This window comes from Perca fluviatilis, chromosome 11 (assembly GCF_010015445.1).
Source record: "Perca fluviatilis chromosome 11, GENO_Pfluv_1.0, whole genome shotgun sequence".
NCBI classification, from domain to species: Eukaryota; Metazoa; Chordata; class Actinopteri; order Perciformes; family Percidae; genus Perca; species Perca fluviatilis.
This window is the reverse complement of record NC_053122.1, coordinates 16,413,850-16,429,463: the sequence shown is the minus strand read 5'-3', so window position 1 is coordinate 16,429,463 and position 15,614 is coordinate 16,413,850. Positions and strand designations below refer to the sequence as shown.

Genomic DNA, 15,614 nt, shown 5'->3' with positions numbered 1-15,614 from the left:
CTGTTGAAACACGGTTGACAGATTATCTACCTGCTCACTCAGTCCTCCACAAGCAACAGCAGTTGAATGCAGAACTCACACCTTTCCAGATGTTTTATTTGCAGATCTCTGGACCTTTATCATACCTTAACATTGCCTTAACATACAGGTACAATTTCACATTTCATTTCACCGTGACCTGTCCCCCTTAAACTTGTATGTACATGTAATGAAATATAGTCATGGAAATAATGTTTTTCTATCATGCTACAATGTCCCTTAATGCATAGTTTGGAGCAAAGGGCTTCGTGTTTCAGCTCTTCATGTGAGGAACCTTTTTGTGTCTGCTTGTTTCTTCTTTGATGACTGGATGCACACAAGGCTCCACGGTGTTAAAAACAGTTAGAGGTTCACAAGTGATGTGCAAGAATCTACCACCCAATGCACATTACCCTGATTCAAAAACAGCCCTCTGCTGGTCTCGACTCTAGCCAACCTGTAGATGATTCAGAACATGGGTGACTGGCGACTAATCTCTGTGAGGAAAACAGTCCACAGCGATAAATGTACTTTCTTAATAAAGCCTTAAACAGTTTTTCCCTGTGCAGTAAATATACTCGGTATCAGTCCATCTGAACAATATCCACATTAAATTTCATGCCATTTAAATAGTTCTCATTTTTTCTACATCTCATATTCTTTTAGATCCATCAAAGCCTACATATTGTAACATATAACTCATACAATTATTATCTGTGAAAACAGCTCTTCCTGAGAAAGATATGTATGTAATTGATAACAGTTCTTCTCATACAAACAAAATAAGGCAAGTAAAGATTGTCTGTTTTTTGTGCGCTGTGTCTCTCAAGAGGCTCCCATGTGGCCTCTGACCTTAAAAAAAAAAAAAAGTATGTTCATGTTTCTTGGTCAGAACCGGCCTTTTTCCTCGGTCCACATCCTTTAAAACTTTTGAGGAATGAGAGCTCAGTATTGCACAGTCCCACAGTCCAAGCATTCCAGTTGGGACAAAATATGATATTGTGCTCATGTGGTCATTATTGTGCACTTATTTTTTGGAGGAAAGCCCTTAAAGATTAATGTTGCAGTTATTCCATCCGCCTACCATGTGACTGTGAAAATGTTAGAGTCAGGCATGAAGAGTATTGAGGGTTCTGGGAATTTGTGTTTAAAAACATACCTTTATGTTAGGGATAAGACTTTTTCTAACTTAGGAAAATTGAAAAAAAATTGGAAGAAATTGTGCTAAAAGATTTCTCAATCTCCAACTGGACACCAGCTGCTTATTTTATCCACTGGATGCCAAACTGAGCCAGGTTTGGCAAGATAAATACAGCACCGGCAAATCCGTCCTCAATTGTTAATAATGTGACTGCAATTGTTGTTTTTCATCAGTAAATAGTAGAAAATACCAGTTTATAACTCAAGTGTTTTAGTGTGGAGTGCCATCAGAGCTAAGTTGAAGAAGACAGAGTTGGTGGCCAGCTGACTTTGTGCTCCCTCAGTAGGTAAATCGGCCCTAAATAGCTGCTCACACCAACAGAGTGCCTCCTGTCCAAAAAAAAGTTTTGACCTTCATTGGTTACCGTCCCCTCACTGAGTTTTCTCTCTGGTCCACTTGATCATAGTCTCTGGAGAGCGGTAGAGGAAGATGAGTTTGGCATACATGTCCTCCTCCAGGTCCAGCTCCCCCGTCTCTCGGACCAGGAAGATGTCGGTGCACAGCTTGAGGATGCGGTCCACGTTGGGCAGCTCCTCGAACATGATGGTGTGGGAAATGCCGCTGAAAAACTCGCGCACAAACTTGCCGATGACCAGAACCACGGAGGCATACAAGCCCATGATGCTAGACAGGTTAGAGAGAAAGGAAATTAGACAATGTGTAGGATTTGGATTTCTCAAAATGTTACTTCTCTAGCTAGTAGATGGCATGCAAAGGCTGTGAGCCAGATTTGCACCCAAAGGAGAGTACTGCAAGTACAGTGTACATCTCTCAAACTGCTAATCCAACAGGAGGGCCCTTACAGGCATCATTAGTAAAATATCATCACATCAGATACTCTTAGACTCTTCTGTATCATAGATCCCGGCACATATTAGAGGTTTATTTTGTGAAAGTGTTACTATTTAGATTTTTTGGTGCCAGTCGAACTTATTAACTAGTCCTTTATGCAGGAGACATAAGACATACTGTCCATGTACTGTATAAACTTTTGTAGTTACAGGTAGAAAAGGTTATAAAAGTACTCCACTGTTTCTTTTATTTCACCCTAAATTCTATATTGTGACCTCTGACCAGAAACTTAAAAAGTTCATTATTGACCTGTGAAATAGTAGTTTGTACAATGGCCTTTTAGCTGCATCTCACGCCTTCATCTGCAGACAGAGTTTGATCAGTTGCCATTGCAGTTGGTTTAGTCGTTATCACAAGACTTACTTTACTGGAAAATGTCCAGTAAGTTTACCTGGGTGTCAAGATCTTTTTGTCAAACTCTGGAATTTTCTCTCAGTCTATGTGAGATGAAGCCCGATCTGCCAACAACACCACGGTTTTAAACATGGATGAAAACGTCTGGAAGTTTTGCGCAGGTCATCACTCCTCGACAAACACAATTTTTTAACTCTCCTCACCATCAACAGCTCATCTGCTTAGGAACTAGAGTCATGTTGGGTTGCCACTACATGTTTCAAGCCGGTCTTGTTACTTTGATTCATATGTGCTGAGAGAAAAACAGGATTGTAAGTGTGAAAGAGTAAGAGGCTGATTATTTGCTTACAAACACTTGGTGATCCCATACTCCGATTAAAGGAAAATTTAAAGTCTGTATTTTCTATATACATGCCGATCTTTAAGATGAGTGGTTCTAAACCTTTTTAGCTCGTGATACAAAACGAAGTTTTGTTTCTCATAACGCGTGTAAACTTAAATCACCATACGAATAAGGTGAATAATCACTAGACCCCTAGATTCCCACTGGTTGCACAGCTTTGGATAATGACTAAAATGCAAAACACAGACATTTCACTGAAATACCAAAGCAGGACAAATCTTTTTTTTCTTTTTCCTTTTAAATTTACCAAGTATCACCACATACCCATATCCAGCCAGAAAGCCCAAACTGGGCGGGCTGACTTGGTCGCTGAATACGTAGAGCTCCAGGCCTGTATCAAACTTGTTCTTTGTTATCGGGCCGCGCTCCTTCTGGTTGACGACCCACCATTCCTGGATCTGATCCGAAACGTTCTGAGCTCGCTCCAGTGTCAAGGTTATGTCTAACATCTTATCTACAAAGATAAAGGATAAAATAATGTAATTTATTCAGAATAAAACTGATAAAAATACAAATCAAACCCTATCTCCCATCCCCGGTAACAAATCATTTTTGGTAAAAAGGGAACAACACAATATTTAATTAATTTGTTAAAGCCATTATGTGCAGATATGCATTCATTTTTGATACTGCTAGCCTAAACATAGTGGCTTTAAATAAATGTACAAGATTTATTTAAAGCCACTAAAGCAAAGGAAACTTGAGTTTCCTTTGCTGTCACCAAATCAAGTAACAACTATGCAAAAAGTCAGTCATTCCAATCTATACAGTAATAAAGATGGAGACGTTCACCTTTTAAAAGATGAAGAACAGGCTTGGCATCTGAGTCACTGGGGGCTCGAATGAAACGAGGGAAGATTTCTTTTAGGATCCTGCAAAGGAAGAGAGGCTGTTACTGCAGCAGAAAACAGATTATGTTACTTAGTTGCTCAATATGTTGGAGCATAACAGTAAAAAAAATTTTGTTGTTAAAAGACTCACAGTGGGTTTTATATTATGGTATGGTAAAACTATTTAAATGACAACATGTCAAAAAGAGGAGGAGAGTATGCTGTCTGTGACTGACAGCTTCTGATTATCACATCACATTGGAAAAGTGCAAAGAAGAGAGTAAGCAGCTGATATACTCACACGCGTGAGTTGCTTGTTGTCCCATTTAGGAGTGCAATGAGCTCCTTCTTTGTGTCTGATTCAAGAACTGCCCCTAGTTTTCCTGACGCTGTTTCAGCCTTGGCACCAAAAGTGAGGTTTCTTACAACAAGAGGAAAAACATACAGACATTAATTGAAATATTGTTGACTTTTGTAAGGTTTCTTTGGAAACTGAAGTTAAAAAGATAGTCATCTGACCCTGTTATTATTATTTTTTATCATTATTATTATTATTGAAATATTGATTGATTATTACATGCATATGATTAATTGATTTGGCCATACACCAGTCTGTGTATCAGCCTCCTATATAAAAAAGAAAAAAAGTAGTGCACAACCAAATCATTTTCACAACATCAATTCCTGAGAGATAATTCATACTCTTGCGGGACCTTTTTTTAGGGCAACTGATTGTATGTGTTACAGGATTTTAAGACGTCTTGTAATCCTATGAGCCAAATGTTGGGCATGACCTGGTAAAATGTCATCAAATAATGTGTGTTATGATTTAATATTATATTGAGTGGGAGAGGCATGAATCCCCTTTTTTCCCCTTTTTAGTTGTACTTTGTGATGCTCACTGACTATGGGTCATAATTCATCCACTTTCTTGTTACATTGGCAGATATAAGTGTATATGGTGAATGGACAAAATGATGGAGGTGTACCTTTGCACGGACCAGGACACAGTGATGGGGAATTCGTCCTCGCTATCCAACATATTTATGAGGTTCTTTCTGCTTGGTGGACTGATGGTCCACAGAGAGTTGGAGCTGCCTTTCAGCTCCGCAATGATCAGGTCCGCTGGCATGTAGCCCTCCAGCCACTGCAAGGCGTCCTAACCGCAGCACAAAACCACATAGGGACATTATTTAAAAGGTTAAAGCCACTATGTGTAGAATTCTTAGCCAACCACACAGCAGCATGACTCTAAGCAGGGCAATGTTGGTTGGTCCCACACTTTGGTTCAGAGTGAAATATCTCAACAGTGATTGGGTGGATTGACATAGTCATGTTGTACATACATTCATTGTCCCCAGAGGATACAGTCTATTGACTTTTGTAATTCCTTGGCTTTTCCTCTGCTGTATCTCAACAACTATTGCATGGACTGACATTCAATTTGGTACAGACCTTCATGTTCTTCAAAGGATGAATGGTAATAACTTTGCCAGCATGAGGTCAAACGTTTAACTTTTCCAACACTTTGTTTCCTTTGTTAACTTTGAGCAGAATCAACTAGTTAATTAACTTAGTATACAACTGACAAATATTGACATCTTGTATTTGTATTATATTTTTTTTGTACTTACATCTTGTTTCATATATCCTTTCATAAACTTTTCATATTCATTTGGTGTCACATGCTGCAGTTGTTTTTGCTGAGCACTCATGGTGAAGATGGGCTGTGAGAAGATATACAATCAAACATTAAACCCTGCAGCCAGCATTCTCACACAACCTAGAAAATATAATCGCAATCCTCTGGCTTCCCTCTCCCAGAAATCACACAAACTGATAAAGTGCCACTTCAAGACATTCAAATACAGACCTGGCCTTACCGGAGAATGAATCACAGATTTATTTACTTCATCAAGATCTACTTGAACTCTACACAAATGGGGCAGGATTTTATTTCATTTCAAAAGGATTTGGGTTTGGGAAAAGTTTCTCAGAAAAGCACTTGGCAAGATTGTTTTGGCTCGAATTATTTGATGACCACACCTGAAAGCCAGCCAGGGTGATTTCAAAAGACACATCCAGCGGTGTGTTGGTGACTCCAGCTACAGACTTAACGAGGGACATGAAGAGCAGCGGGAACCAGACGATACAGATCAGCAGCGCTACAATCATCCCTCCCATCCCGTACTTCACCACCTTCTTCTTCTTCTGGCCTCGCGGCTGGGGATACCTCTGCAGAAGGATGCGATAGAGGACAGTAAGATGTATTATTTGACCTGTATGCACGGCAAAACAGCTGTTGTTCTTACATTACAGTGCCGTTTTTCCATAGGCTGTCCTCATTAAACTTTGTTCTATATTAACTCAAGCAGATCTGATGCAAGGCTAATGGATACATGTTTTCTATGCCTGGACTATTTTTTGTAAATCCATTGGAATTACGCAATTAATTAGACCAGGGTTATACAAGTAAAAAACAAATACTTTCAGGACAGGAGGTACTTGCAGACTGACCCTGACTGCAAGAGTGCATTATTTATTATACAGACAAAATATATCCTTGTTATCTAATATACAGCTCATTGCAGAAAGTGAGAGCCCAGCTAATCTTCGAATTAAAAAAAAAGATCCACTTTAACAAATCACAAAAGTACATTTCAGCATGAATTCCAACATGTCCGACATTGGCTCTGAAAGTGATTTTTCTTCTCACACTAGACTGATGCCACAATGATAAACACCTTTTCAGACTCTCTCCAGCATTTCAGAATAAAGATGTGAGCGTAGATGTCCTCCACACAGATCCAGCTGGACAGAGACAGCGAGGTGTCAGTCCAAACCCAGTCCATCACGGCTCGTAGCTCCGTCAGGAATGGCACCAGACGGAAACTACAAAGAGACAAATCTAAGTTATTCTGGCAAAATATGAGACTAAAATGAAATCAGATTCAATATCTTTAGAAATCTTTTAGAAAATGTTGCTCATTAATTTGTTAGTTTTTTTAATTTGTATTTAAAGATTATTTTTTGGGCTTTTATTTCCTTTATTTAACAGGATAGATTAAGATAGGAAAGTGAGATATATATATATATATATATATATATATATATATATATACACATACATACATACATATACACACACACTACCGGTCAAAAGTTTGGGGTCACTTAAAGATTTCCATTCCACTCAATTATAGACAGAATACCAGCTGAGATCAGGTGCATTGTTTTGCAAAAGGTTCCTATTTAGAGACCAAAACTGAAATAAAAATGATCTCAATTAAAATTATTAAAAATATTTGAGGGTTATATGCCACTAACAACACGAACAGCTATTGGCGACCACTACAAATGTTAACATTAATATCAGTTAACAGCCCTTACATACTATTGCCTAGCCAGACCTCTAGTGCACAAATAGTCTGGAGAAGTTCAAGCACAAAGCTGGTTAAAACTGGTAGAAAACACAATGGTCTGTGCTATTCATAATGTACTGTTGTGTGCTTATGTGCTGAGGTGTTTTTTCCTGTTCCCACACTGTTCTTATCTTTATGAGGATAGTCTGAGAGCCGCTTTTTTGTTTCCCTCTCCTCTCCTCATGTCATGCTGTATCTGTTGCGAGAGTTAGGAGAGAGTTGAGATGGCGCCGCATATGGCGACTCGGTGTGTTTGTGCATGTTGCTTTAATGCTTTAATGTGACTTGCACCTACGATACCACGACACATCCCTTGTGTGTGTAAACATACTTGGCAATAAAGCTTTTCTGATTCTGATTCTGATAAAACCAAAATAATGATATGTCATATATGTTGGAGAGAACTTATTTTTATTTTAACAGAAAACTAATAATCTAGAAACTGGAGGTGTAGTTTCCAAATCGAAAATTCATTAAATTAATTCTAAGCATTACATAACATACACATGGTATGACCAGGTTTGCAACTAATGATTATTTTCATTATGTATGAATCAATATACATACAATACATACACATATTATACTAATTTTCTAAGTATAGCACCTTGGCCTGGTTTATAATCCCACTTTTTACAATATGGGATCATGAATATACCAATGAATATACCAATGGAGATGCCCAAAAGACACTTAATAACTATCTTGTTTTCACATTTTTTAAATAAAGGTGTAATCTTTGTCTGTCTCCTTGTATCCATTCTTGCAACAGCAGCTAGTTTATCAACCCCTGACATGAACAGAGCCTTGGACCTGTTTGGCCAGCTGGAAGAAATGATACTTTCCCAGGGTAACTCACCCTTGAAACAGGAAGAGGTTGACATAATTGTAGCTCTTGGTGAGGAAGTTTCCCAAAACGCGGGTGGGATAACCACAGCGGATCTGATAGGCTGACAGCCCGAAGTAGACGCACTTGACAAAATACCACATCTGAGCAACCATGTTCTCGCTGAAACGTCTACAAAGGGGAAGACAAGTGAGACGGTTTGTAAAATTGAAGAATGAAGTAGTTTGGTTCTTTGTATTTCATTTATAGACAGCACAAATATTATTGATGGCAAAGAACAAAAATCCTTTCAGCTGTAAAACATTCAAAAACATTTACAGATAGAGAACATCTTTTAAACATGCTTTTCTTTATTTGAACAGTAACAGACAGAAGAGAGAGATGAAAAGCATGCACCAAAGACACTAAATATTGAACTTTATTGTGACGTAATGTGAGTTCTTACTTTTCTGTCATTTTTGGCAGGATAAAGAACATCCAAAAGTGGATGCCAAAGACCAGGATGACCTGGAAGATCACCTTGCCCATGACAGACTTTCTGAGGTAGAGCGCCCGGTCCACCACCATGGTCCCAAACTGGATCAGGACCATGACCAGGAAAGGTCCCGGCACTTGATCCTCTGACAGGGACGATGTAATGTCTGCAGCCGAGTGTTTCTAGAAGGGATGTAAATAAATATTAACTTTGTCAGAAGTGATTTTGTTTATGGATCTAAATCTAATTTTAAAACTTACACCAAATGCCCAGAATCCAAACACAATGATGATGAAGTCGACCGTGTCAGCGAGGAACATCAGCACATAGACATCTGTGACTGCGCTGTATTCTGGGTGGATCAAGTTATAGAAGAACTGCCTCATAGGAAGGTAGATCTCCATGAACCTACAAAGAAGTAAAAAGAAATGATGTTATTATAAGCAAAGAAACAGGTGAAAGTGGTCGAGGTGGGTCTTTATAGATAATCTTTTGATCTAACATATATAATTTATAATCTGGAAATATGTTTAATATATGTCTAATTTCTGGGGCGACCTCTAGCTCACCCAGTAAGAGCGTGCGCCCCATGTAGGCTGAGTCCTCTGCAGCGGCCCAGGTTCGAGTCCAACCTTTACTGCGTGTCATCCCCCATCTCTCTCCCACTATTCCTGTCTATCCACTGTCACTTTCAAATAAAGGGAAAAGCCCCCAAAAAATACATGTCTAATTCCTTTGTTATACATTTCTCTGTGTTGTTCTTCCACATAACTAAAACTGTAGAAGTGTAAAAAAATAAAATAAGCTCCACAATCTATTATTGTGTGCATTCACAGTATTGTTATCCGATTCTTTATTCTTCAACTTTCTTTGGTTGGCTCTAACTTTATATATTCAGCTACAAAAAACATTCAAAATGTTTAGCACATGATGGGACTTCAAAGCCTCTTCTACTTCAAAATGCTACTCCTACTTCATACTTTCACATACACACACCAATCATCTTTAAACCATTCATAAAAACTTCAGCTAGTAGGCTCTATCTCAGCAGTTTGATATCTTTAACAGTTTTTGTTTCAGGAAGTTTAAAATGGGTCGCTAGAGCACGGAGCCTTAAAAAAAAAATCACCTTCGTCCCTTCTCTTTAACTTGCTCTCACGCCCACAATTTATCCTCCTCAGCCAACATATATACACATCAAAATGTAGGTATGTTTGTCTACTTTCAGCCAATGTGCTCATTTAAGCAGTAGGCCTCGGTGAGCTCCAAATGACAACAGTTCCATATCTTCCTCCATTCGCTGCCCATGTTAAACATCCTTGACATTTTCACGCAAAGGCACAGCAAACCACTTTTTTGTATCGCTGATATGCCCACATTTTTTAATTTTTCAACATAAATTTTATATCAATACGTTCCCAAAGGAAGCTGAAGATGAGGTTATTTCACTTATGCCACCTATAGTTTCAGCTGTCTGAGCCTTTCTTTCACAGGTTGCTCTCAGTGTCCCTTAATGGCAGCCGTCTGACACAGGTGATAGGTCGTTAGCTGATTACAAACATCAGAGATCAAAGCGACCTCCTCTGTGTTTACAAACATGGCCACTGATTAGTAAGCATGACGCAGCATTTTCGCCAGACAGTTAAATTGCAACTACAGACAGAAATATGTTGTTCGCTTGCCACTGCTGTGCCCTAGTTGTAACACCTACAACTTGTCAATGAAATTCATACCAATTAAAACAATTCCCACTTTTCCAACTATTCTCACTATTTCAACTTCTTACAAATTTAAGCTATTAATCCAGTTTAGCTTTAGCAATTTAGCTATTCAGCATTCACACGCATGTTCTGTAGGAAATGCATTTTCTAGTTTTCTAGTAGGACATAAGGGGTCTCTATCTTTCTCTCTATCTTGTAAAGGGTCCTTGGCTGAAAAAAATTAGAACCTGTTTTAAGGCACCATTTAGGTTGTTTTTAGGATTAAATCTTTGAATTGGAAATGCTACTTGTGGTTATATAATTGCATTTCTGTTTATTAGGCTTTTATTGCATATTTTCTTCTGATAGGTTAAATAAATGCGTGTGTGTTGTCAGACACCACTGGTTTTATTTGAGAAAACCTTAATGATTGAAAATATCTTCTCTATGTGTATCAGTTACTGTTGTAGACATAATATCTCAGAAACCACTTGTTCCATTGTGATTCAATTTAGAACAGTAACATCATCATGTTTTGATCGTCTGTCGCAGCACTTACAAAAATTACACTGACTGGCCTAACGGGAATGCTGTAATTAAAGGTCTAAATTTAGACCTTTGAAAGGTTTTAGCTGCTGTATGACTAATATGATTTTTCCATATTTGTCTAGAATACTTGCTGAGCACTGTTCTCATCAATGCCCTCAAGTTACATTATTTATTGTATAATCACAGTTATGACTGCTGGCCAGTAAGGCCGTGGGTGGAGACAAAATACACTGCCTCAACTTTTATTAACCAGCTACACTTCTTTGTACCGCTTTATGATGAAAGCTTTTCCTTTGAGGAGCTGCTCCCTCAACTTCTCCATGATCATCTGTTTGCGGGTCTTCTGATGGACGCTGGCCTCGCTGCCGTCCTTGTGGCTGCTGTTGTGGGAAGTGGTACTTCCTGTGGAAACAATTTACATTTTGAGCTGTAAATGAACCATGACGAGGCGTTGAGTCACTGCCTGAGATAAGGCGAGATCCACAAACACAAATACCTAATCCAAGGGTGAAGGCTAGAAAACACAAGACATGTTTTTTGTGACACAAGCCCAGAGGATTCCTTCTATTTATTGTTGTTGTTATGATTATTATTGTTAGAAGAGTAACAGTTATGCTTACTACAAAATTACACATTACTCTCAGGAAGAGTGTTAATTGTTGACGTTCCCACTTTTAATGTTTTGAAACTGTTGTCTAGTTAGTAGTAGGAAATAGACAATAGATAAGGATCTTCACCTCTCTTAGACCTTGCAGAAGAGTGGAGAGATCGGTGAGAAATGTGCGAGCCTCCGCTGGAGCTCTTGCGACGCTGGTAGGTCGGCTGCTGCGGGTAGTGCACCTGGACATGTCCTGAATCAATGGAAGTCCCAAAGTTTATGGATCTCAAGGTGTGAGTGGAGCCTCTCCCATCACTGATCAGTGAGGAGGCGTGTTCAGACCCCTTCTCACTCTCCTCCTTGTCTTTTCCCTCGTCCTCTGACTCGCTCTGACGAGAGGGCTCTCTCCTTTCTTTGGGGTCCTCCTCGTCCCAAAGACCATGGCACTAGAGATGGAAAGAAAAGGGAAAAATGCAAGACCATGTCATATTTTACACACAGATTCATAAAAAATCTGGTACAGGGAGTGCAGTTGCATTCAAACATTTCACAGTACATCCAAAACAATCACAGTCACAGTGTTTGTCCCATGAAGGGTTAACAGTGCACTCTGCAGAGTTTCTTTGTTTGAGAAAGAAGTAAAACTGCCAGAAACAATTAAGAGAAATGTTCTAGCAAGATTCAATCGCTTTGCTGCAGGGTCACACAACATCTAAATGTTGGTCAATACTGGCCTTTTATTCAATACTGAATATCAGCCAGCTTGTGTTGCTAAAAGCTAATACACCAGGGCTTCCTCCGTGACCACAGATACATAATCAATCAGAGAAATTTCATTTTCTTTGCAAAATTTGCATTATTTTTGGTTTTCTGTGCATTCATTTCAATTATTCATTAAGGCAGTAAGTTGTTGCAATTAGCTAGAGTTTTATTTAACCCCATGATGATGACGTTTTTTTCAACCGCACCCAATCATTTTCACTTTATGACAGATACTGTATATTATTGTAATTTTGTGTTATGATTATAAATACATTTCAAGATATTTAATATATCAACACAGGGAATTAAGTATATTTTTGACAAATATATAGATATTTTATATACAATTATATCTATGGGAAGCACTAACAGCCTGGACGTGTTTAACAGATAAAGTTGACAATTTTCTATATTTTTCTTATTTTCAACAAATCGCATAAGAAGACCAAAACCAACAATGTGTGAGTCCATCTCACAACACTTTCCGACCTCCTCAACCGGTCTGTGGCACTGATCCCCAAGCTCATTTGTTTGTACTTGTTTCTAAGAAATAAATCTTTAAAACTAAATAAATTCTAAAATCTAAAATGTCTATTAAAAAAGCTGAAAAAATAAAGACAGCTGAGAATGTAATGTAATTTTTTAGTAAATGTCACTAAATAATATAGGTTTGCAGGAACCTTCAGAATGGATCTGTGGAAGAAGAGAGCCAGTAACTGGACCAGGTCGTAGTGGACGTAACCATCCTTCTTCTCCACACCAATGATGTTGGGAGGGTGATATGGTTTATTCTTATCCATTAAGTTCTGGTTGAAGGGGAAGAAGCCAAACTGGAAGAAGTACTTGATGACGATGGTGACCTGGAGGGAAAGCAAAATGTGTGTCAGTGAAGCTGTCGGGATTATGTCAAAGCTTACCAACGAAACATAAAAGACACGGTTTGTAAAAATCAATACAATTATTTCTCTTATTCTACAATGCAATTATCTCTCTCATCTTATCTGTGCATTAAAATTAGCAATTTCCACCACATTGACACCAACACTAATGAAAAATTGACTCATTGTAGGACAGCCAGCAACATAATCTAATGGTTGACAAAATAATACCACCTGCCGATTTGATTGATCAGCTGATGTTTTGGACATCTTTGTATCTGACTGTACCTCAGTATAGACGATGGCAGTCATCCAGTAGCGCTTGCTGGGCCTGGGGACAGACAGCATGGCCCAGAGGAAGATGGTGGTGGGAAGGACCAGGGTGGCGCAGGAGGCCGATACCATGTGGTTGATGATGATGACCAGGTAGCACACCATCTCTGAGCGGGCCACCAGCATGTTGTAGAGACCGTAGCAGAGCTGGAGGATCAGAGGCTGCTTTTGGTAGAATCTATCTGACTGCTCCAGCTCCTCATCATAAAACATCCTGAACAGACACAAAGAGATGCAAAAGACCATAAAAAGATTCAAGATGAACACAAAGAGATGCAAAACAACCACAGAGACACAAAATGACCAAAAAGTGACACAAAACGACAATCTCTTTCAGCCTGGGAGCCTTGCTCCTCGGTAAGAGGGGTGAGGGGTCTTTAACATGTTCATGCCCACGGACCTATTGTCTCATCAGTTTCATAAGTGCAACATTTTGAAGTGAAATTATAAAGCTGCTGTGCAATATACAACAATACCAGTGTACATATATGGTGTGGCTAGGATCTTTTGAAATATCTAGATACCAGTTCCAACAGGATAAGGCATTCAATGGAAATGATCAAGATACATTTGCAGCAAAGCGTGTGGACAGACAACCGTTGATTCTGATTCCTGTGAGGCTTCATGCTAATAAGGCTTTAGTTGTTTTTGGACTTACTTGTTGAGCAGCAGTTCGCTGGCGGTCAGCTCAGTGGTCATAGAGGGCAACATGATGTCTGACCTGCTGTCTGAGCGGCTGTCAGAGGTCATAACCATGCGCCTCCTCCTATCCATGTCACTCTCGTCATCGCTAAGTTCCAGACGGTCGAAGCTGACGGCCTTGCTGTAGCTGGGAGGCACGTCAGCGTCAGACGTTTTAGAAGCATCTGTATCAGGGGTGTAGATCAGCCCTTGTCGCCGCTCTGTTTGCATGAAGTCCTGCTGTACTCCCCCATCCTCACTCTCAGTGGTGAAGTCCTTTTCTTGGGCAGAAGGGGCAGACTCTGCATCCTCCAGTCTGAGAGAGGGGCCCTCATCTGGACCAAAAGACTCCCAGGGAGCCTCTTCTGCCTCTTCTCCCTCCTGGTCCTTGGGTACCTCTACTACCTGCTCACCCTCCAGTCCCGCCTGGCCATCACCCTCCTCCTTCTTTTCCTCTTTCGCCCTGGGTTCTCCATCACTCCAGGCACTGCCCTCTGCCCCCTCACTCTGATCTAGCTGTTGGGATTGCCAGGGAACCCGCTGCTGCTTGTCTTCCCCTTGATCATGCTCATCATCCACTTCTTCTATGGTGTCTGTGGTGCCCTGTCTGGAGTAGAGTGTGACGCACTGTGTTGCTTCACTGCAGGGAAAAAAACAGTAGGAATTGTGTCAATCTGCGCTCAAGTCTGTCTGTTCACATGGAAATGAAAAACATTTGATGTCTGAAATAGAATCAGCCTCCGAGTTTCCCAATCTGCTCCCTAACAATGCATATCGGCACACCTGGCACCCTGAGGAAGTGCAAGGCTTTAATAAATATAGGTTGGTACATTATGTACCAACCTATATTTATTAAAGCCTTTTTATTTCTAAGCATCCATTAGATTGGCTGGAACTGGATTTTTTTATGCCACACCCTATCCATGGATGAGGGCATGTTTTTCCTTTTGCATTGTCCTGGTTATCCCTGCGTTCTTGACAGGTGTAGTAAACAAAAGGGTTATGGAAAATGTCATGCAATCATGCTGATGACCAGCAGAAGTTAAAAATAAAAAAAGGATTTAGAGAAATATTTAGATAAAACAGGAGTCAGGAGATGCAATGATCTTGTTAATGTCAGTGATAATGATGAGAAACACAGGTGTATGTATATGGGTGATGCAGAGGCCAGGCACCTGGACATGAAGCTGCTGCAGCTTTCCACTGATGAATTGGACACATCCAAGCCGCACATCTTACGCAGTTTGGGCCTGGCACGCTCACTGGTTTTGGGAATGCACTCTGGCATTCCATCCAGGTCTTCCAGGGTGGATTGACGGGAAAACAGTGTGGTAGCCTCGGTGAAGGCACTGAGAGGTGGTGCGAGTGACACATGGAATGATAAGTGAGAAGAATGAGGTGGGATCAATGTTAGGTTACACAGACAGAGGATTCCCCATATACTGTGTAATAAAAGCATTTAACCCAACCCAGTATTTACTTCTTACTTTAAAAGTATGAGATGCAGCAAAGAATGAGGATGAAATGGCTGAATGTGATGTTATTGAACAACCTCACTGCTAGCAATAGCCTCCTTAAAGGGTTGGTTCACCCAAAAAAATATTCATTATCTCACCTTTCTTTAAAGGAATCTAGCCATGCAGAGGGTTTTGGTGAAACTGGCCAAGGGCTTAACAAATATGTATCTAAGAATTTTGCATCCAATACAATG

General features: G+C 39.8%; 1 protein-coding gene across 2 annotated transcripts in view; it reads right to left on the bottom strand.

The window, feature by feature from the left end:
* Positions 1 to 67: 67 nt before the first annotated feature.
* Positions 68 to 15,614, bottom strand: part of LOC120568416 (piezo-type mechanosensitive ion channel component 2) — an 84,749-nt gene continuing 69,202 nt past the window's right edge. The window contains exons 38-54 of one of the 2 annotated variants that reach the window (XM_039815931.1): positions 15,079 to 15,252; positions 13,881 to 14,543; positions 13,178 to 13,436; positions 12,692 to 12,871; positions 11,389 to 11,695; positions 10,921 to 11,053; positions 8,663 to 8,810; positions 8,373 to 8,584; positions 7,940 to 8,098; positions 6,403 to 6,550; positions 5,705 to 5,893; positions 5,293 to 5,385; positions 4,648 to 4,817; positions 3,960 to 4,079; positions 3,621 to 3,700; positions 3,093 to 3,282; positions 68 to 1,843 (exon numbers count right to left, since the gene is read on the bottom strand). In XM_039815931.1, coding sequence (XP_039671865.1) covers positions 1,591 to 1,843; positions 3,093 to 3,282; positions 3,621 to 3,700; positions 3,960 to 4,079; positions 4,648 to 4,817; positions 5,293 to 5,385; positions 5,705 to 5,893; positions 6,403 to 6,550; positions 7,940 to 8,098; positions 8,373 to 8,584; positions 8,663 to 8,810; positions 10,921 to 11,053; positions 11,389 to 11,695; positions 12,692 to 12,871; positions 13,178 to 13,436; positions 13,881 to 14,543; positions 15,079 to 15,252 — 3,478 coding nt within the window. In that variant the 3' untranslated portion in view covers positions 68 to 1,590. The remainder of the gene's footprint in view (positions 1,844 to 3,092; positions 3,283 to 3,620; positions 3,701 to 3,959; positions 4,080 to 4,647; positions 4,818 to 5,292; positions 5,386 to 5,704; positions 5,894 to 6,402; positions 6,551 to 7,939; positions 8,099 to 8,372; positions 8,585 to 8,662; positions 8,811 to 10,920; positions 11,054 to 11,388; positions 11,696 to 12,691; positions 12,872 to 13,177; positions 13,437 to 13,880; positions 14,544 to 15,078; positions 15,253 to 15,614) is intronic. The other variant, XM_039815932.1, reaches the window with a different exon arrangement.